Source organism: Tinamus guttatus, unplaced genomic scaffold (assembly GCF_059628265.1).
Source record: "Tinamus guttatus ecotype Peru unplaced genomic scaffold, ASM5962826v1 Tinamus_guttatus_pri_ptg000287l, whole genome shotgun sequence".
NCBI lineage: Eukaryota > Metazoa > Chordata > Aves > Tinamiformes > Tinamidae > Tinamus > Tinamus guttatus.
In genome coordinates this window covers 2706784-2727606 of record NW_028288821.1, presented here as the reverse complement: position 1 = coordinate 2727606, position 20823 = coordinate 2706784, and the positions used below count along the sequence as shown (strand labels likewise).

At 60.6% G+C, this 20823-nt stretch overlaps 1 protein-coding gene across 3 annotated transcripts; it reads left to right on the top strand.

The window, feature by feature from the left end:
* The first annotated feature begins 2498 nt into the window (after positions 1-2498).
* NHSL2 (NHS like 2) lies at positions 2499-20130 on the top strand. 3 transcript variants are annotated; one of them, XM_088527471.1, is made up of 8 exons: positions 2499-2600; positions 11855-12007; positions 13317-13453; positions 13697-13898; positions 14956-15087; positions 16322-18535; positions 18671-18803; positions 19324-20130. In XM_088527471.1, exons 1-8 carry the CDS (start codon positions 2537-2539, stop codon positions 19634-19636), a joined length of 3348 nt encoding a protein of 1115 aa, XP_088383597.1. In that variant the 5' UTR covers positions 2499-2536; the 3' UTR covers positions 19637-20130. The 3 variants fall into 3 exon arrangements, with proteins under 3 accessions (XP_088383597.1, XP_088383598.1, XP_088383599.1); XM_088527472.1 differs by lacking the exon at positions 14956-15087; XM_088527473.1 differs by lacking the exons at positions 2499-2600; positions 13317-13453 and having other exon boundaries at positions 11870-12007.
* The last annotated feature ends 693 nt before the right edge of the window (positions 20131-20823 follow it).

The following is a 20823-nucleotide window of genomic DNA, read 5'->3' as shown; positions in this document are numbered from 1 at the left end:
GCGCTATGGCACGCATCCACGCACACCAGAGAGATGCAGCTATATCTTTAAGAAGGGCCTCGGCTGGGGTTGGCGGGGGGGAATCGTTTCCGTGCAGCTTTTCTCCGAGCAGACCTGGATCAAGTTAGCGTGCGGAGCAGGCGCTGCCGCCACTGCCGGCTGCAGGCAGCAGCCAGCGAGCCCGGTGCAAGGGTGCAGCCTTCGCCCCGACACCAGGCGCTGCGCGGGAAGAGGAAGAGCTGGGTAGGTCCAAGTTTTTTACCTTGCCCTCCCCTCGGCGCTTGCAAGGTCCACGGCCCGCGCGCCGAAGGGGCTCACATCAGGGCTGGGGTGGGGTGGACACAAACCAGCTGTGCACCCCGATGCTGAGCGCGCGGGCGGGCAAGCTTTGCGCATTGATGCAGCCCACATGGCTGCAGCAGGACTTCAGTGACGGGCTCCGGTGGGCTGGTAGGATCCTCAGGATCCACCTCGAGGACAAGTGGGGACTACATAGGGCCCCAGGGAGGATGCTCCTGGGCGGCACAGTGAGGAAAGACGTGCGGCACCAGAGGAATCCCAGGAATGCAGAACCCAGAGGGGACACGAGGTGGCACGGCAGCTTCAGCGGAGCCTTTCAGTGCTCACTCCACCGGCCCCTCGGCAGAGCGGGAAGCCCAAGAGAGTTGCACGTGCCCACGGTGCTCACAGCGCAGGAAGGGGGACACAGGGCATCACCCCAAGAGGCAACAGGTGTGCTAGGAGCAACTTGTTGCTCTACCCACCCCATGACAAAGAGGGAAGAGCCGGAGGGGTTTGCAGGCCTGCAGACGCAGCAGCGCTGCAGCCTGGCTCGGCACCGCACACCTCATCTTGCTTGGGGGCTTGGGTGAAAATATTTGCTAGCTCAGCATTTCTTCAAATTCCCCCACCTCACACTTGTCTTGGTCACTTGTTTTCCTGGAGATAAGAACTCGCTTGCACCACGTGTGGCTCCATAAGGTCCTGCTGCACGATGCTTACAGGCTCGTGTGTGCGATCGCCTCGCGGGAGGAGCGCGCAGGCAGGACTGGATCCCGGCTCGCGTGGCTCGCAGCTCCTTGCTTCTTGCCAAGCAGCAAGAAGGTTTGAGCAGGAGCAGAGCCACAGGCCCCGCAGTGCGGAGGGTCTCCCGCACTCCTCAGGCCCAGCACAGCCCGCGGGGGCCGGGTGGCAGCGCGCAGGCGCGCGGAGCCGGGGGCGCGCGCAGCTGTGGCCCACGCACCGCTCCAGCTGTCACACCCACCTGCTCCCACATCAGGCAGCGAACGCGCGTCCTGCGCCAAGTCCCCATCCAATTTGTGGCTGTTTCCATAACAACCTCCCAGGGCTTTCTGGTCCTTTCTGGCACCACACAGATGCCAAGCTCCAGCGTGAGCGATGCGTGATACCTCCCTGCTTGGGACGGGGCAGCTCGGGCCATTAACCCAGAAGGCTGCTCCGGCCCCTGTACCGTGATGGAGATGCCACCACTGGGCCCCGTGGTGACACTAGGGACACTGGGAGCACATTGCCCTGCAGATCCCTTACCGCCTGCTGCAGTCCTACCTGCATGTCCTGAACGTCATCAGTGCTGGACCGAGGCATCTTCTCCTGCAGGCCTGGCTCTTGTTCAGCCCTGGGCAGCTCCAGCCCTGGCCAGGGAGCTGAGCCCTGTCCTACTGGCCACATGGGGCAGGAAGCTGCTGGGGGACCCCTGGGCAATGTTTGGCTAAGGGGGATGCACTTTGTGGGGGGAGGACACTGCAGCCTGTCCCCCTGCTCCTGCCTGCCCCCAAGGGAGTTCAGCACAGCAAGGGGAACCCCTACACTTAGTCCCAGGTGTTCCCCACCTATCACCTAGGTATAGGCAGGGAGGCTGCCAAGATCCACTCCCCCGGGAGTCCCCAGTACCCTCTACGCCCAGGAGGCCCCCATGCAGCCTGAGTGCTCCTTGCAACCTCCCCAAACACAAGGGCTGGGCAGGCCCCACTGCCTCCTCTCTTGCCCCCAGTCCTGCCCTTCCGTGGCCTGCGACCCCCGGGTGTTGCTCAGCCCGCGTGGATCCCCCAGCCCCCGGGGGGCTGTTCACCCTCCCACCCACCCCAGCGTCCCCAGAGCCCAGGAGCCCCGTCCCCCGCAGACGCTGCCATTGGGCGCCCGCAGGGCGGCGCGGCGGTTCCGCCGGCACCGGCCGCCGGGGCTGGCTCCGAGGGGGCGGCCGGGCCCGCGCCCGCGATGCCGGGGAGGGAGGGGGCGCCGGCGAGGCGGGGGGGAGGCGCTCGGTGCAGCGCGGCGGGGCCCGGCTCGGCTCGGCGCGGCGCGGCCCGGTGCAGCCCGACCCGGTGCGGCGCGGCGGGGCCCGGTGCGGCGCGGCCCGCACGGGCTCCTCCCCGCTCGGCGCGGCGGCGGGGCGGCGCGGCCCGCCCGGCGGCGCGGGAGGCGATGGAGCCGGCGGGGAGCGGCCCGGGGGCGGCGGCGGCGGCGGCGGCGCTCTGACCACCTGGGCCGGGCGGGCCGGGGCCGCCGCCGCCGGAGGATGGGCAACGCGCAGCGGAAGGCGCCGCGCAGCCAGCGGCGGGGCAGGATGCGCTCAGCAACAGGTACCGGGGGCCGGGCCGGGGCGGGCCGGGACGGGAGCCGCTCCCCGCGCTGCCGCCGCCGCTGCTGCCCCCGCCGCAGCGGGGTCCCCCCGAGACCCCCCGGGCTGTGCGAGGCTCTTGGCCGGCGCCGGGTGGGAGGCACCTTGCGGTAGCAGCAGCATGGTGGTGGTGGTGGGGGGGGGCTTGCTGCAGCCCCCCCCGCGGCTGCTCCGTCCCCGTGGGTCGCTTGGAGGACACTGGAAGAGGTCACCTCCAAGGAAGGGCTTTGGTGGCAGGGCCAGCGGTGGAGCGGGGCTCGTTGTGAGGTCCCCCCCTGCTACCTCACTCACTGCTGGTGGGTGCAATAGGTGCTGGCTCGCGCCCTGGGCCGTGGGGAGGCCCGTGCTCACCGGGGTCCTGCCTGCTTGGGGAGCCCTGCTTGCTTAGCGTCCAGCGCACGGAGCCCCTGTCTGCTGCAGCTCCTGAGGGACATGGGTGTCCCTAAGGGGTCCTGTGTAGCCAAATGTCTAAGGGAGGCAACCTGCAAGGGGCACTTGGAAAGAGCATGGCCTGCGGAGGGCTATCCAGGAGCCAGGAATGGGCGACCTAAAGCAGCTGGGTAGAACAAGCAGGACCTGTCTGGTTGCTCCCTTGTTCCCACCTGGGCTGGCCCAGGCAGTTCGGCAACCCTTTCCAGACACCTGGAAGTTGAACTTTCCTTCCCGACCCAGCCCAGCCCCAGGAAATGCCCGAAAACCCTGGACGCACTTGGATCCACCACGTCCCTCGGTTCTTGGGCCCGCCTGGGGTTTGTTTCCCCCAGCACTCCGCAATCTAGTGCGATGCATTCAGCTCTGGCTGCCTTTGCATTTGCTCGGCCTTTGGATCAAGCACCACTGCATGTGGCAGTGCTGGGAGCAGCAGGGAACCTGCCAACCCTAGGAAGGACCTCCGGAAAATGACTTAGGAGCTGCCTTAAAACATGGAGCAATTGTCATTAGCCCGAGTGACTATGAGAGCTTAATAATGAGCAGGCAGAGGGGGTGGAAGCACACGCTGCCTCAGTATAATTTTGCAGCCGCAGTGCTAGCAAAGGGCTGAAAGCGAGCGAAGAAAGCTCCAAGTCGCATGGGGAGCTCAGTGGAACTGCCTGTTCCACTGGACACAAGGGACAAAGATGCTGTGCTGCCAGGAGCAGCAGGTCTTGCAGGGAATAGGCCATGGAGGGAGCTTGGATATCTCCAAGCTCATCTCGCACGTGTTGCTGGACAATGCTTTGATGCTCCGGATCATTTAGGCTCAAGGCTGCTGGGATGGAGCAGTTCAGACATTCCTGAGCCGCCAGCTACGGGCGGCTTTGCGGGGAGGCAGTGGAGCAATGCAGGCTGAAGCTTATCTGCTGAGGAGAGGTCGCTGGAACTTGATAACCCTTTGGGCCTCACGTTCCCCAGCGAAACAGACCTGCAGCGGCTGCAACCAGCCTTGGCTCTGCTGGTGACGTGGAGGAGGCAGGCTGGGGAGCCGGGATAGCTCTTGATGTCTTGGAAGGATTTGCCATTGAGGTGGGCACAACCATAGTTGGCCTCCTGAGAGTGGAGGACGGGAGGTGAGGGAGCCTAGACCTGCAGCTTGCTGGTGGCCACCCAGGCCAGGAGGTATCTAGAGTAGGTTCAGGCAGGACCGTTTTTCCATGAGCTGAGCCAAGCTCACCTGCAACTCCAGAGGTTGGTTTGGTTGCTGGAGCTGCTCCATGCTGCTCCAGCGGAGCCTGTCGGGGACGTTCCTCCCTTTTGGCTCAGTCCTCAGGCTGGATTTTTCTGGCGCTTGCTGTCGGAGCTGCGAGCGCTGCAGGGAGGTGGATGTGCCTGAAGGCTTCACTTACTTGACTGGGAGATACCTCTGCGGTTACTACGTCTGTCCATGGCTGTTATAATTATGCGACAGGTTCTCAGGAGCAACACCAGCTACGTGGGTGGGGACATCAAGCAGGAGGTTTCATGGTGACCTCCTCCTTGGGTTCTGCTGTGTGGCCAGGAGCCCTGGGAGGTGGCTGGGTAGGTCCAGCCCAGCTCCACGTGGAGCTAGCACCACAACAGTGTTCAAGAGCCTGTTCCCCACCTCGACCGGAGCACTTAGGACTGCATTCCTGCATCTGCTGGAATTCAGTCTCTCCAAGGCCTCATTCCTTTGGGAAAACCAGGCAGAGATGTAGAAATCACCCAGAGCACTTAGCAAGTGCTCCCTGCGGATCATTTGGCTTGCAACTTTCAGAAGGAACCAAAGCAAGAGAGAGCTTGGGGCTAGGCAGTCTCGCATCTACTGGTGCAAAAGTTAGAACTCAGAAACTCTCTATTCTTGCTTTTATTTGTTTAGCCTTTCATTTTAGCTAAAAGAAAGCATTTGGGAATGGGGTTGAGAAGCTCGCAGCCCGCCGGGACCCTGAGCTTGGCCCAGGCCGGGGAGGACCCAGCCTGTCCTTGCTGTTGCCCCCATCCCCACTCAGGGCACTGGTGCAGGGAAGCGTCGCAGCCCCCCGGGCTCCCCAGCGCCGGCGCGTGGAGCGAGCGCGGGGCCCTGCAGCCCCCCTCCTCCCGGCCCGGTGGAGGGGAAGGAAGAGGGGCCGGGGCCGGACAATGGGCTGCGGGGAGCTGACTCAAACAGCCAGTTCCTGGTCATTTCCTTTCTCTCCGCGCTGGAGAAAGGGTCCAGAGGCGAGCAGGAAGCTCACCCGCTCCGCGCACCTCGGCCGCGAGGGCCGGCAGGCGAGCGGGAGCGTGCGGTGGCTGCACCTTCAGCCCAGCCCTCTGCACGGCCATGGCCAAGGCCGAGTCGCTCCTGCTGTCCCGGCACCGCACAGGTAAGGCGGCCGGGCCCGCGGGAGGCACCGCCACGGAGCCACACATCTCCTGTTCCGCTGCTCCCAGCGGCGATGGTGTCCCTTGCGCTGGGGGGTGACATTGCTCTGCTGGCCGTGGTGGTGATGGCTGCACGCGCCTGCCATCGAGCGTGTCCTTGGGCCATGGCTGAGCGCAGTGGGACCTGCCGTGCACCGTGCTGCTGCGGCCCCCAGAGCCGCCCGCGGACCGCGGTGATGGAGCTCACGCCTGGGGCCCCTTTGTCCCCAGGCCTGGCCACACTCCTCCCGCAGGCCACTTCCTCGCATTGTCCCCGCGCCCGGAGCGCGCAGAGAGCAGCAGGGCACAGGGGAAACGGCGCTTTCCTGCAAGCTCCCAGCTGAGGCTGAGAGGCGTGCGTGGCCTGCACAGCACCTCGGGGTGCTCCGAGGTGGTGGGGAGCTCGCAGGCAGCAGAGGCGCGTGAGCAGGGGAGGGGGCAGACTGCAGAGCGGGTCCTCGGAGGTGGCATCATCACCTGGTTGCGGGGGAGCAGGTCACAGAGTGCGCAGACCTTGTCTTGTGGCTACATTCCTGCTTGGCAAGGTGCTGGGGCCCTGCCCGCTCCAGCTGGACCCTTGGCAGAATGAGGCCGCTTCCCTCGCGGTGGCATCCACCATGAGGCTGCAAGGTGCTCCGTGAAGGTCTCGGGTTTGGGTGAGATCAGCCCTGCCGGGGAGGACCCAGGTGTCCCGGCAGGAGCCGTGCTTGGACGGGCAGCAGCTCTTTCGCCGTCACCGTGACTGACTGTTGCGGTGGGTTGGTTGCCATGGCAATGGCTCCCGGAGCCACAGAGTGCCCCGCAGGGCACAGGCAGCTGGTGCCAACCTCACCCAGGGTCCCCAGGCACCGGTGGTGGGAGCATTCAGCATCTGCGTCCCCTCCGCGCCTGCCCCGTGGCAGGGTGAAGCAGAGGTGATGGGTCCCAGAGCTTGTAATTTGTTCCAGGACTTCCTCACGGTCTGTCCTGTCTGGGCAACATGCTGTTAACTCTGAGCCCTACTGATGTGTACTGATGTTAGCAGGTATTTTGCCAGTGGTGGCTTCAAGCAAAAAACATCTTGCACAGCCCAGCTCTCTTCCCACGAGCTGAATGACCCTCCCTGCTGCCGAACCCACCCACCCTTGCCATCAGCTTCTACAATACCATCAGCTCCTGTCAGTACAAAAATCAGCTGATTGCCTGCATAGCAGAGCGGGAAGGGTGCCTAGCGCCTGTGGCACAGTCAGTATAGCACCGTGGTGTTAATCTTTAATGAATTAAAGATTTAATTTTAGCTTGAGGCTGCTGCTGTGAAAAAAAAAAAAGCTGCTTTGCTGCACAGCAGTGATGCTGAGTGCCAGGATTTGGCCAGGACATCCCTAGCGGAGCAACACCAGCCGTGTCTCCCTGCTCTCCCCATCCCGGGGTTGCTCCTGGCTGCAGTAGTCCTTCCTCATTTGGGTCCCTCTCCATTTTGCCAAAAATAAATACTTTTGCACCATAAAGTGGCTTGAAGTAACCTGCCACCCCTCTCTTCCTCCCGGGCTTTTGAGGAGTCGCGTTCAAAGCTTGCCACAAGCTTGCAGCTATGCAGCAAGCAAGAAGATGATGCATGGCTTGGAGTAGCTGTGGGGTGAAGCATGGGGTTGTAGTTCAAGGCCACATAGATTCAAGCTGCTCCTGCAGCACCATGGCCAAACCACCCCACGGAGGAGTGCGCCCGGGGCGGGCGAGACGAGCGCCCGGAGCGAGCGCTTGAGTGCAGTGAGCAGTGCTCACCTGCCTGGGGGCATTGGGTTGGTTGGCAGAGGAGCTGCTTCGTATCCCGAGCTTTGTACCGGATCCCTGTCCAGCCCCGGAGGCTGTTCCATGCCCAGCAGAGTCATTTGCCGTTAGGTCTCTCAGCGGGGCTGCTGGACCGAGGCATCCAAGTTCGGCAGGAGACGGACTCGGGACAGGAAGGGCTTTGCACCGGGGCTGCCAGCTCCTGCTGTTTGCTATTTTCTGTTCCCCTCCGTCAGCCGTAGCCTGGTGTGCGCCTTGGCTTGCTCCTGTGAGCTATGTCATCCGGCTACCCGCGCCGCGGAGCTTCTGTGCCCTCGGCAGGCCGGGACGCTCGCTCGGAGCCGGCAGCAAACAGGCTGGGCACTGCCCTGTGCTGGCTTCTCTCGGTGCTGTTTGGGTTGCTGTCGGGATCGGCTGCAGCCTTGCAGCTTACGAACCGTCACCGCTGCTCTCCGGTACCCGTTGCCATGGCCGCTCGGTTGACGGTCCATCGCCCGCGGCCGCTGTCGCGCCGTTCCTGTGGTGCCGCTGCATCGATGACGAGGAGCAGGGCAGCAGCACCCACTTCCCTGCAGCATGCCTGAGGACAAGGAGTTTTTGTTGGGGAGCTCAGGCCAGAGACGTCTCGCCGTAACTTCACCGTGGGCAGAGGCACCTGACGATGGCCCTGTCAAACATCTCCGTGTGGATCCGGGATGCTTGGGCAGTAGGTAAACACTGGGTGCCGGACGCGTGTGGTTCCAGGGGGATGCACATATGGTGGTGCGTGCTCTGCAGCTGGCAGTGCAGCAGGGACTCCTTCCTCCACGGAGAGAACGGATTCTGGCTCGAGCAGGAGCTCTGCTCAGAGCCTGAGGTGGGAAGAAAGCCTCCAGTGGCTTCAGACCTGGTCCTTCTCCTAGCAAATAGCGTAAGCTAAAGCGCCGTCCCGAGACTGAACACTTGCTCGCGCTGCATGACAGTCAGGGGCAGGAGGAGGTGTGCAAGGGGCCAGGGTTGCCCCGCAGCAGGGGCCCTGTGGCCAGGACCGGCGATTGCCCTTGGGGCCAGCGTGCAGCCCAAGCTGCTCACCCTGCACACCCACTGCCGGCTGCGCGAGCACCCTTGTTCCTCAGGGCACAGTTGGAGGCAGGAAGGGAGCTGGGGCCAGCTCCATGCAATCCCCTCAGTGCCTCGATTTCCCCCCTGGCAGTGAGGGAGGCAAAGCTCAGGTTGGGAATGTTGCAGAGCGCGTGGGGACAGAGTGTCCAGCTTATTTTGAGCCTGTCGCTGATAAGCGTGGCAGGGGGTCAGGGGCCCTAGGGGACCCAGCAGTGACTCATGTTCCCCTCTGGGACTTGGTTGTGACCATGAAGACCGAACCAGAGCCAAGGGTCCACCATGTGGGAGATGGGCTGGTTCCCCTCGGAGAGTGCCTGGCATGGGGTGAGGGAGCAACTCCTGTTTTGCTGGAGACCCCGGGAAAGGTTTTTTGGCATCCCCATGACAACGCTGGTACTTGAACCACAATCCCAAACTTGCTTTTGGAAGGAGCCAGTGCCTGACTGCTCCCAAAAATAGCCCAGCCCTCGGGACAGCGTTATCAGCCCTCGAGGCTGGCGGGGGGCCAGGCCTGGGGTGCTGGTCCATGGGCCACGCTGCAGGGTCGCTGCAGGCCGCCAGCCCACGCAAGGCCAGGGCCCTAATGGGGACCCAAAGTGCTTCCAAGCACTTCCAAGTGCTTATGCCTTTGACTTTTGCAGCCTGGAAGTGTGGAAGTAAGGGGTAGGGGCTGTTGTGTGTGGTGTCGGGCAGGAATGCCCTCTCCCTCTCCATCGCCCTGCTCCAAGCACTGTCTGGGCTGCATGCGCCCATGGGGCTGCGGGGACAGCAGGAGTGCAGGGCCGGGGCACACGGGCAGCACCACGGTCTGTGTGCGAGGGATGGCGAGGGCAGCCCTGGCCATGCTTCCCTTTTGCGCCAAGGGCGGCCCCGGGTTTCGGTGCTGCGGTTTGCCCACGTGGTTTGAGCCCACAGGGCGGGTGCTGGTGGTTGGCGAGGACACCCAAGGCCATCCAGAGTGAGCGGGTCTCTGGGCAGCACCCAGGGGTGCAGGGCTGAAGGACACCTAGGTAAGCTGCCTGCTTTGTTCCCATTGGCTCCGGGGAAGGCACAGGAGGTCAATGCTGGAGAGGGTTTTGGTGGAGATGGAAGTGGCATGGTGCCAGGCTGCCCTGCAGCCAGGCTGGTGGCAAGGCAGGCAGCAGGGTGCCTGCAGCAGGCTTAGGGCTCCGGCAGCAGCAGCACGAGGGTCGGAACTGTGGTCAGCGGGGTCCCCAGCTCGCTGGGGTCCCTCAGAGATGCTGCAGGGTCCACGGGAGATGCTGCAGGAAGCTCTAAGACGGACAACCCTGATTGTCCCTGGGGGACAATAGCAGCAGAAAGGAGCTGGTGTGGCACACGGCAGGAGTGTTGCTGCCTGCAGACCGCATCGCGAGGCTGAAGCAGTGCAAGAGCCGGGACATAGTGCGGGTTACTCGCCCTTCCCCAATGCTCCACGCAGCGGCCTTGGTTGTGGGCAAGAGGGATACAGTGGAGCGGAGTGACACCCCTCAGCTCGCAAAAGAGAGCAGGGACCTGGTGGCCAGAGCATGGAGGAGTGATAATGAGCCCAGGATGGTGGCTTGCTTCCCACAACTGCATAGGGTCATGTTTTTAGGGAGGGTCATGGACCCAGCTCCACACACTTCCCATGCTCCTGGCCCTCTTCTCCAGCAGACAGTGACAATGCTGGGACAAGCAAGTGCAGATTGTGCTGCAAGGGGCCGGGAGCTGGGCTGCTGTCAGTGTGGCACCCCTGCTTCCCGCTGCAAAGGGAAATTTTCCAGGGGGAAAATTTCATCCTCCTGCTCAGCTTGGGGCAGGACGTGCAACACCAGCTCTGCCCCAGGAGCATCCTCAGTCGCTGCCCTGTGCCAGCCCCTGGGCGTGTGGGCTCTGCGTGAATGGGCAAAGACCCAGCACGATGTACACCAGGCGCAGAGACACTTCTCGGTTGATATGGAAACGAGTCAAATTATTTAAAGGAAGGGGAAAAAAAAAGGCAAAAAAAAAAAAAAAAGCAGAAGCAGAAGTCTTGTGTTAAGGCACGTCGTTATGGAAACCCAAATTATAAAAGTAACTAGGCTAGGGATGTGGCACGTTGCTTTCGGATGCGGGGCGTTGTGCAAACTCCGGGTGCCAGGGGGGAAGGGAGGGCAAGCAGCGTGCTGAGCACGGCGGCCCCGGGCAGCGCGGGCCAGAGGTGGCCCCGGGGGAGCGGCAACAAGCCCAGCACGGATCTGGATAGGGGTCAATGCCCAAACTGCTGTGCGTAGGTGCAACTAGGGCTCTGCTTGGCAGCGAGCAGAAGGGAGACAAGGCACCAAACTCCAAACCAAGGTGGTCCTGATGCCACTGTCTGACTTGGCTCCTTCCCAACTCCCGGGAAGACTCAGCATCTCCCCATCAGCAGAGCAGGCTTGTGATGGGTGTCGCTGGCGCGTGTCACGTCTGTGGGCCCAGGGACGATGCGCGCTGCGGTTTGACACATCCTAGGGGTGCTGGGCTGACGCCAGCATTTGGTCCCACCTCAACCGTTCACCGAGTTGGAGCTCATTCCGCCGAGGCAGCCAATAGTGCCGACTACACTGCAGCCCCAAGCCTGGAGGAAGGCCAGCCCTACAACCTGACCGTGGAGGGAGCATGTCCTGATCTTCCTCCCCCTCTCCATCCATCCCCCGTCTCAAAGCTCCTCTCCTCTCCAGGAGGCAGGACCAGCTGCGTTGTCTCCGGAAGGGAGGGAGCCCCGGCATGCTCCGATGCATCTGTGGGATGTGCAGCATGGGTGCCTTGGCAGGGGCACTCCCTCCGCTCTGGCAGGAAGCCGCTCTGAGTCGGAAACCCACATCCTCTTTTGCTGGGTGTTTCTCCAAAACGTGGGTGCTGGGGCTGCAGGGCTTCCCACTTGCCCCCCATAATGAGACCCAAGCAAGGGAGGTCCTAAGCATCTTCCAGAGGGCTAAAGCCCTAAATGTTTCTGGATGGGCTGGGAGATGGGGTACACCAAGGGCAGGAAGCTGAAACAGGATGGTGGAAAAATCCCCTGGCCTTTTGCTACCCTCCTCTTGCCTTGTGAGGTCTCCTGCAGCAAGGAGGTTGCTTCACAGCCACCCTTAACCGAAGAACAGTTGGGCCATGGTACGGGGTAACAAAGCGTTCTTCCTTCCCCAGTTTCTCCTCTCTCCCTTCCTGACTGGTTCTAGCAGCCCAGGAGAAGGCCCAACGACGGCCACGGCCCCCAAGAAGGATGTCCAGGTGCCATGTGCTAGCACTGTTGGTGGAGCCCAGTCCTGCATGGCAGTGTGGCCTGCAGAGAATGTCTAAGTCCCAGGGCGGCCTCGTGCCAAAGGTCCCTGAACGTACAGAAGGCAGGGGAGGGCCACAGCATGGTGTGGACTACCCATCTGCTCTGATGAGGCCCATGAAGCTCCTGCATCCCCAGGTGCCTATCTTGCTCTCGGTTCGGGATAGGTCACCACCTCATAGCAATGGTTGGGGAAAACCCTCTCTCATTCAGGTCTCTCCTCCCCGCAGCCACCTCTAACCTCAACCTCGAGACCAAGAAAGCTGCCCACGCCAAGCTGCCATGGCAGCAGCCGGTGAACGTGTTCCTGGCCTCCGGCCGCCCACCAGGCATGGAGCAGCTGCACCAAGAGGCCCAGCTCAACCTCCAGAGCTTGCTGCAAGGTAGAGGGAGCGGTGGCGGGCTGGGTTAGTGTGACAAGGACAGGACAGGGCCTCTAGTCAGCGCCTGTGGCCAGCAAGGCTCCTACAAGGTTGGTGGCTAGCACAGCAACCCAGCTTTGCTCTTCCACACATCACCACATAAGAATTGCCCAGGATAACCTACAGCCATGGCTGCAGGAACCAGCAAGATCGTGCTTTAAAAGTCACTGCTGGCAACACAGACCGCATTGCAGCCTGGGCAAGTTCTTCTGGGAGAGAATTCTTCCTGTTCCACTGCAGGAACATCAGAACTTCCCTTCCCATCACAGCTCATCTTGTATCTGTAGCTGTTATGGTCATCTCCTCATATGCAGTTTTATGTGGTATAGCCTCACAGCCCAGCTATAAAACTGAGACCCAGCCGACCAAGAGATGCAGATTCATTTGCTCCAGCAACCCATCCTCTGAACTTGTTTTTCTCCCAGTCACTACTAAAACATCAAAGCGACCAAGGCCAAGAACCGGTCCCTGGGCATCCACCACCCCCACGGCATTTCTGCCAATGAGGACCTGGCAGTTGATTTGTTTAATCTAATCAGCATGGCTGTTGATTTTGTTTCCTTCCAATTTCTTAATCAAGACGTCACGTGGGCTCAAATCAGATGCTTTACAGGCATCGATTAGATCAGCAGCCTGGCCTTTCTCCAACTTGTAATCTCATTAAGTTAGTCTCATCAGACCTGGTTTCCATGAGGCCATAATGGCCAGCATTAATTAACGCAACAATTACAGGATGGGGAGACGCTGCGTTCCCTCCTGGTCATCCCTGGTTGGATTTACTTCCCCCTGAGTCCTGGTGCTTTCTTAGGCAATGGGGGCTGGCAGCATTGAAGCTGTGACTTGAGTGCCCCAGCCCTGGGCTTCTTCCATGGGGTTTGCTGGTAGCATGGGTAGGTTTCCATTCTCTATGGTCTGTTCCTCCTCTCTGTTGCCTAAGTCCCCCTGCCTGTGGTGACCAGGGACCCAGCGAGCCAGCCAGCATCACATTGGTGTAGCCATGAGTACAGCTAGCCCTGCAGCTGGCCCAGTACCCGCAGCTCTGCCACTGCCCTATCCTGCAGACATGAGCTGCAGTCTGGAGCACCTTCTTGTTCCTCCCTGTCCAACCCTCTGTCTCTGCAAGTGTGAGTGTGCAAATGTGAGTGTGCCTCCCAGCCAGGGCCATTCATAGGCCCTCTTAGCACCCACCTTGTCCCTGTGGGCACAGCTGGAGCACCCAGAGGCTGCTCAACCCTCGGGCTAGAGCAACACCCTGCCATTTGTCTTGCAGAAGAGTATGAGGAGCAGTACACAGAGACCAGGGTCACCGGGCAGACCTTCCGCGCCGCCGGCCACCTGCCCCCAGACACCCCCTCCGAGCCATCGCCCCGGCCCCCACCTGCCAAACGTCTTGAGTTCGTGCTTATGGTGAGTCCCTGGGAACCCACTTTGTCCCAGACCCCAGGGCAGCCACTGCAGGGCCCGGTGGGCGACAGGCCCTTCTGCCCATGCACATCTGCCAGGGAGGAACCATTCCGGCATCGCCTGGAGAGGAGAGGCTGGCATGGTGACTCAGCTAGCAGGGCCATGGGGGGCCTTTTCTGCCCATCCCTCCTCCTTCCCTCAGGAGTGGCTTTGGTGATTCACGTTCCTTTATTTTTTTCCCCACAGCCCCCAAGCCGGCGAGGAAACGAAGACGAGACCACCACTACCACGCTTGGTGTGAGGCCTCCCGAGGCCTCCCTGAGCCTCCCCACCACCCCAGACAAGCAGACAGGTTGGACCAGGGCCTTCCCCCTGCCCACCGTGGAGGAGAAGCAGTGGCACCAGTCCTGCTCCATCCAGACCAACATCGTCCCCATCAATGTCTCTGGTAGGCCATCACCTACACGTTATAGCTGGGAAGAAATGCTAGGCCAGGCAGCAACCCCCTCATCTTGCTCTCAGAAGGTTGTAGAGCAGTGGGAAGATAGGTTGGGGCTAGAAGCCTGTGTCCCTGCAGGCCAGGACAGCACCCAGCGCAGGGTGGTGGGGCAGCAGGATCTTGCTCGTGTGAGTCATTTCCAACCATCTCTCTTGCCATCTACAACGTTGCGCTTCTGATCTGCTGGTCACGCTACAGTCTGGTCTCTCATTTCTGCCACGTTAATCAGCTGTCATGGTCTGTTGTCACCTTGGCTCTCATCATGCACCGTACGACCTGCGTGTCTCACCTGTCCATCCATCCATCCTTGCAGGGCTACAGCTCCCAAGGCACAGATCAGTACCTTGAGGTCCTGTGCTTTGTCTGGCACACATGCTCTGCCCCGAGGCATCCCTTCTGTTAGGCATGAGCAAGGTGTGACATGCTGTGACATTAGCAATAGAGCCCAACCATGCAAAGTCCGGCCTTGCCTGCGCAGGTCAGAGCTGGATGCGCAGAGCTGGGGTGGTGTCTCCGGTTTTCTGTATATCCCATCTCCATCAGCAGGCTTCTCCATGGTCCCACCAGCAGGGAATACAGTGCATCACCTGCCATGCCTCCATCTCCCCAGCATCTCACACCTCATAGCTAACCGCACCCTCCCATACCCTTGCCACCACCATACCACCACAGCAGAGAGGGTGGCTTGTGACTCCAGAGCAGCATTAGTCCTCCTAGTCACTCTGTAAGAAGGACATGGTGCCAGCAGGGCTGGAATCCAGGTCCACCCTACACCAGGCTCCTCCAAGGCAGAGGGACCAGGCACTGAACAAGTGCCCAGTGCCACACTCCCCAGTCCCCCTGGGCCCAGGAGCTCCCATCAAGTGAGGTGGCCCTGTCCAAGCAGCACGGTCCTCACAAGCACTAGCTATATGCAGCAAGAGAGCTGGACTCATGCCCGACCTCTGCCCGTGGCTGCATCGCCCTCCCGTCGCGGCCGTGTACAGCGTGTTTGTTTTGGCTACAGGGCAGCACTTTACTAGGCACGCGAGTGCTCGTCACTCCCTGTTTAACACAGAGACCGCGATGAACCCCAAGTCCACCCTGCGGCGTAGACGGACCATTATCGGATTCCCTAACCTGTCCCTGCGAGACCAAGGTGACAACAAGAACCGCGCTGCTGCTTTCGTGCTCTGGGAGTGCCCAGGCCCGGCTGGTGCCTGCCAGCACCATGCTGGAGCTGGCCCTTGGGGACATAAAGGCCACTGCCCTGGCTCTACCTCCGCCTGAGAAAAGGCTGCCCAGGGAGTCGAGGGGCTGGGCACACTGGTGATGCTGGTCTGTTCCCAGGGCTGGGGCATCATTGGAGCTGCTGAGGCTGCCTGTGCTGGCATGCTGAGGATGCTGTCGTGGCTGAGGATGCTCACAGTAGCCCTGGCTGGCCCCAGATGACTGCACTGCCGTGGACCCATGTTTGACCCCTGGGCAGTCAGTGTCTGTCATGGTTTGAGGGTTCACCTCCTAAGGGATGATGCAGGAAAGCAAGCCACATTCTTCTCAGAGGTGCACTGGGCCAAGACACAAGCTGAAACAGGAGAAACTCTCATAGGAAGAAGGAAGATTTTCCCCATGTGGGTGGTTGGACACTGTGGTTAGGGACCAGAGAGGTTGTCACGGTCCCTTCTTTAGGGACTGTTCGACCTCACGAGGACATGGCCTTGAACATCCTGATGTGGCCTCTTGTTCTCTGAGCAGAGGACCACACTAGACTCCCCAGGTTTCTTTCCAGCTGCAATTTTGTGACACAAACAAGAGGCAGCCTGTGTGGCACCAATGAGAGCTATCTCGTCCCTCCCTGACCCTAGCGGTGGTGGCTTGCTCTGCTCTTTATGAGTCCCATCTATGCTACCACCTACAGGACAGCACTGGGCCAGCACTTTGGTCCCCATGAGGTTGATGTCCCCATGCAGAGACTTCCACCTCTGCTGCTAAATCATCCGTGCAGTCCCTGGCATGGCCCAGACAATTCTCAGAGCTACTCTGAGGGCTAACAGAGGCCATGAATTGTCCCCATTTGTGATGTGGCTACCCTGATTAACGGGCTTTGAGAATATCTGATAAGAGGATGCAAACCCTTCCCTGCCAGTCTGTCCAGGCACGTCACACTCATGCTAGAGATGCAGAGATGGGCCAGGGACTCGAAATAGTGTTGCCCTCACAGCACCCAGGTCCTGCCAAGCCGCAGGTGCAGGGCTGTGCCATTGACCCGCTGCTGGGGAGCAGAGAGGTGCCCAGGGCGGCCCTGGTGCGGGCACCGCTCCCTGGCGCCGTGCACATGGGCAGCCCTGGCCTGCGCAGCCCCAGCTCACCGGAGCTCATGTCTGTCCCCGCAGGCAGCCCCAACGGCCCCACGTTCAACGCGCACGCGCCCATTGCGGAGTCCGTGTCCTGCAGCTTTGTGCCCGAGACTGCTCATGGGAAGAGGCTGCCCCAGGAGATAAGCCCCCGCCAGCCACTTTCCGCCCCGCTGAGGAAGACCTTCAGTGACCTAGGGGAGACCCGGTGCTACCAGACACCCACCAAGATGGACAGTGCAGCCACGGCCTACACCGGGGCCTGCAATGGGCCACAGGGCTCCACCTTCTCCCCAACATGGAGCTCCAGTTCCTTCAGCTACGTGAGTCCCCCCAGCCCCGCTGCAGGCCAGAGCAAGGGACCTGCGTGTTCGTCCCCAGGCAGCTCCAGTGCGTCGCCCATACTGGGCTCCCCTGCGAACACTGAGCGGGCGGCCTCCTTCTTCATTGCCAAGGAGGAGCACGTGGGCAGCAACGGGCCCAGCTCCTTCTCCTATCCAGTGCCTGAATTTCCCCCAGCCAATGCAGGTGGCCAGAGGTGCGAGGGCCGAGAAACCAGAGTGAATTTCTCCCCAGGAAGCAAAGAGGAGGCAGAGACGGAGAGGGAGCCGTCGCGCCTGGATGTGGATCGGGCAGCCTGCCGGTTTCGTGAGCGGTCGCTGTCGGTGCCCACTGACTCAGGATCCCTGTGCTCCATGGACATTGCATATGCTGAGAACCGGAGAGGCAGCACCAACTACACCTTGAACTACCCCAGTGCCAGCTCTGAGGGCAGCACAAGCACCGATAACGTCTCCCTGGGGCTGGAACACGATGCTCAGCAGAGGCGGCGCTCCAAAAGCATCTCCCTCAAGAAGGCCAAGAAGAAACCATCACCACCTACACGCAGCGTCTCTCTGATTAAAGATGAGCAAATCACCCTGGGGGGGTCTGGCCCTGTGTTGCCAAAGGATCAGAGACCCAAGAGCCTGTGCATCTCGCTGGACACTCAGGGCCACCGGCTGGTGCACTCAGATCCACAGGGGAGCACAGGCAGAGAGCCCGATGGTGTGGCCCGCTCCCATCAGTGGTATCTCACAGACTGGAAGTCTGGAGATCCCTACCAGTCGCTCTCCAGCTCCAGTACAGCAACAGGGACCACAGTGATTGAGTGCGTCAAGGCACGGGGCAGCTCTGAGTCCCTCACATCCCCCTCTATTTCCCGGGCCACAACACCCTCCCAACTCTCCACAGAGGTGGACCTCAAAACCTCTTCCCCGGGTCGGCGCACTGGATTGATGTCCCCATCTAGCGGGTACTCCAGCCAGTCGGAGACTCCAACTCCGACCATCCCCACATCAATGATCCTTGGACACTCCCCACACCAGGTGCGCGTGAGGCCACTGGTCCCAGAGAGGAAGTCCTCACTGCCCCCTACGTCCCCCATGGAGAGAAGCCCCAAGTCCAGGCTCTCCTTTGACCTGCCTCTCACACCGCCCGCCCACCTGGACCTCTCAGGGCTGAAGATTTCCCTAAAGGGGAAGATGAAAGTCAGCCGACACCACTCGGACTCCACCTTTGGCACCAAGCTGGTCCAGAAGACCAGCCCCATCCAACCCATCATGCCCATGGTCACACAGTCCGACCTGCAGTCTGTCCGCCTGCGCTCCATCAGCAGGTCGGAGCCAGAGGACAACACAGACGGCCCAGACCATGGCGAGGAGCCAACACATGGTCCCTGCACTGTGCCCGAGAGGAAGGTGAAGCCGCCCGTGGCAGAGAAGCCACCACTGGCCAGAAGACCCCCAAACATCCTGCATAAACCCCTGACCCTGCGGGAGGAGGGTCCCCTGTCCCCCACGTCCCCACCAGGCATGACCACCAAGGAGAAGGACAGCTTCATGGTGTTGCGGAAAGGGGAGCTGAGGAGGAGTCCGGCAGAGCCCCTCTCAATCTCAGCCTTGGCAGGGCTGCGGCGGCTCTCACAGGGCAGCCTGGAGGATGAGCCACGGCCAGAGCGTAGCGGTGCCACGGAGGGGGAGCGGAGGAAGTCCAAGGTCCCCCCGCCAGTGCCCAAGAAGCCCAGCGTGCTTTACCTGCCACTCACACCGGTGCCAGCTCAGCAGGGAGCCAACACGGGGGACCAGGCACTGAGCCCCAGCCCCATCATCACACTGGATGCTGACACCAGCTGCTGCGACCCAGATGCCGATGACTTCCCTCCTCCAGTGGCCTTGGGCACAGCACAAGGTGACGAGACCCCTTCTGAGCAAGGTGAGTGTCCCTCTGCCTCCTCTCTCCCTTCCCTGCACCCATGTCTTGTTTTACCCCAGGGACAGGGGACCAGCGAAGATTCCCTTAGCATCACCCATGTAGGGCATTTCACAGGTGCCTTCTCCCCATGCACAGGCAGCTCAGCAGAGGCTGGTGTGGAGGAAAAGAGCTTTGCAAGCGACAAGACAGCTGACTCCATTGCAGAGGAGGATGATGATGTGTTCATGGCATCCCGCACCACAGAGGATCTGTTCACTGTGATCCACAGGTAGGACCAGGGACATCAGCGGCTCTGGTACATGGGCAGCAGCTTGGTGTGCAGTAATGGGCATGGCCTGTTGAGCCGGATGTGCCCATCCATGGTCACAGAGTTGAATACAACTCTCCCCCCAGCCTCAAATATTCTGCAGTAGGGTTGATGCTCAAGAACAAATTCAGTGTAATCCCCCAGGAGATTCAGCCTCATGCACTTACAAGATGGAAGAGCTTTTTTTCCCTAGTCTGCAGGTCACCAGACTGCAAATAGAGTCTGTTCAGCTATCAATTCTGGGACAAATTGGACCTGTCTACTAGGACAGCACTTGAAGGTAGCTCATGCCTTCCCAGTGCCTTACCCAGACACCAAACAAACTGTTTGTCGTGTTTCTGGCAGAGCAGGAACAGCTGGGCAGATAACATGCCCTCCATCCTTTAGATGTTCCCTGTGGTAGGACAGTACTGTGGTAACTCATCCATGCATGCAGCTCCTGCCCAGGGCTGCTCCCAACACACATCTCTTTGGTGCTTAGGTCGAAGAGGAAGGTGCTTGGGTGGAAGGAACCCGGAGACACATTTGGCAGCCGGCCCAATTCTCACTCACCTGTAAAGACTTCAGGGTCTCCAACCAGTGAGTCCCCTGCAGTGGCCGTCAGCACGGGGAAGTCCTCAAGCAGGAATGAAGACTTTAAGGCTCTGCTACAGAAGAAGAGCAGCAAAACCAGTCCCGGTACCCGGCCATCTGCAGCTGAACTGCTCAAGACCACAAACCCGCTGGCTCGGAGGGTCATAACGGAGTTTGCCCCTGAGCTGGATGGTGCAAATAGCCCGAAGAGCCAGCCCTAACCACACACAGTCCCTGATGGCTAGAAAGGCCTTGAGAGTACTGCTCTGGGCGGTAGCTTTACGCACTCAGGTCTCTGCAGATGGGGTGTCTCAGGCTGCCAATGTGAGTCTGTGCCCTGCTGGGGTTTTTATTTTCGTTTTGTTTCTTCCTTGTTGCATCTTCTTTTGATGTTCTCCAGTGCGGGGGGGAGCAGCTGGTGAAGAGGCAGTGTTTTGACCTGAGGACACCATGGCTCTGGTGGAGTCAGGATGCATCAAGGGGGCAAAAGTCAGGCATGGAGCACCACAAATGGGATTGTTCCCTGCTGAACCAGCTCCCAGATCCCTTCCAGCTTCTGCCCCGAGTGCCAGCTGGAGGACAGCACACACTTCCCTGCTTCTTGGGAGCCAGAAACGAACTGCAGCCCAAGTGTAATTCAGCATCCGCAGCGAAGCTAGCTTCAAACTGTTTGGTCGCTCCGGCATGTGGTACTTTAAATGGCTTTTATAATGCACAGTGTTGATGATGTTTTATTCTTTTTTCTTTTGACACTGTAACTTGAGTTTCCCAGGCAAAGATCCCAGGTTTGAGTTCAGCCGGATACTTGGAGATTTACTTTGGGAAGACAGCTGGAAATAAGGCTGCTTTGGAAGAGCCGCAAGCAGTTTCCACGCGTCATCCAAAGCACGTTCTCCCTCCGCGCTGCTGGACCGGGCGCCTGCAGCCAGTGCGTGATCTCAGGCCAAAATCCAGTCCATTGAAAGCCCCTGACGATGCTGCATTTCAAAGAGCTCTTTGGCCCTCGGCCCAAAAGCAACACCCAGGGATGCTACTGCCATCTCCCGGGGAGCCAAGCCCCATCTGCAGATGCACAGAGCCCAGCTGAACTGAGCGCAGAGGCAGCCCATGCGGAGGCCTGCGGCATTCCCGCTGGGATCACGCCCTGTGAGAATGAGCTGCCCCCGTGAGAGGCAGTTGATTTCAGTTAAATTAAAGCCTTGACATGAGTTTGGGCCCCATGGATGCAAGGAGGCAGCCACCGGCTAGCGCTGCACAGAGAAAGCGGGGAGTTTCCTTCCCTGGCTCTGCCTGTTGCATGGGACTCGAGTGTCCTGGAAAAGCAGGGCGGACCCGCATCTCCAGCAAACCTCTGCTGCTCCGATTGCCAGAGGTCCTCAGTTCCTACCTAGCTGTTGGCCACCCCAGA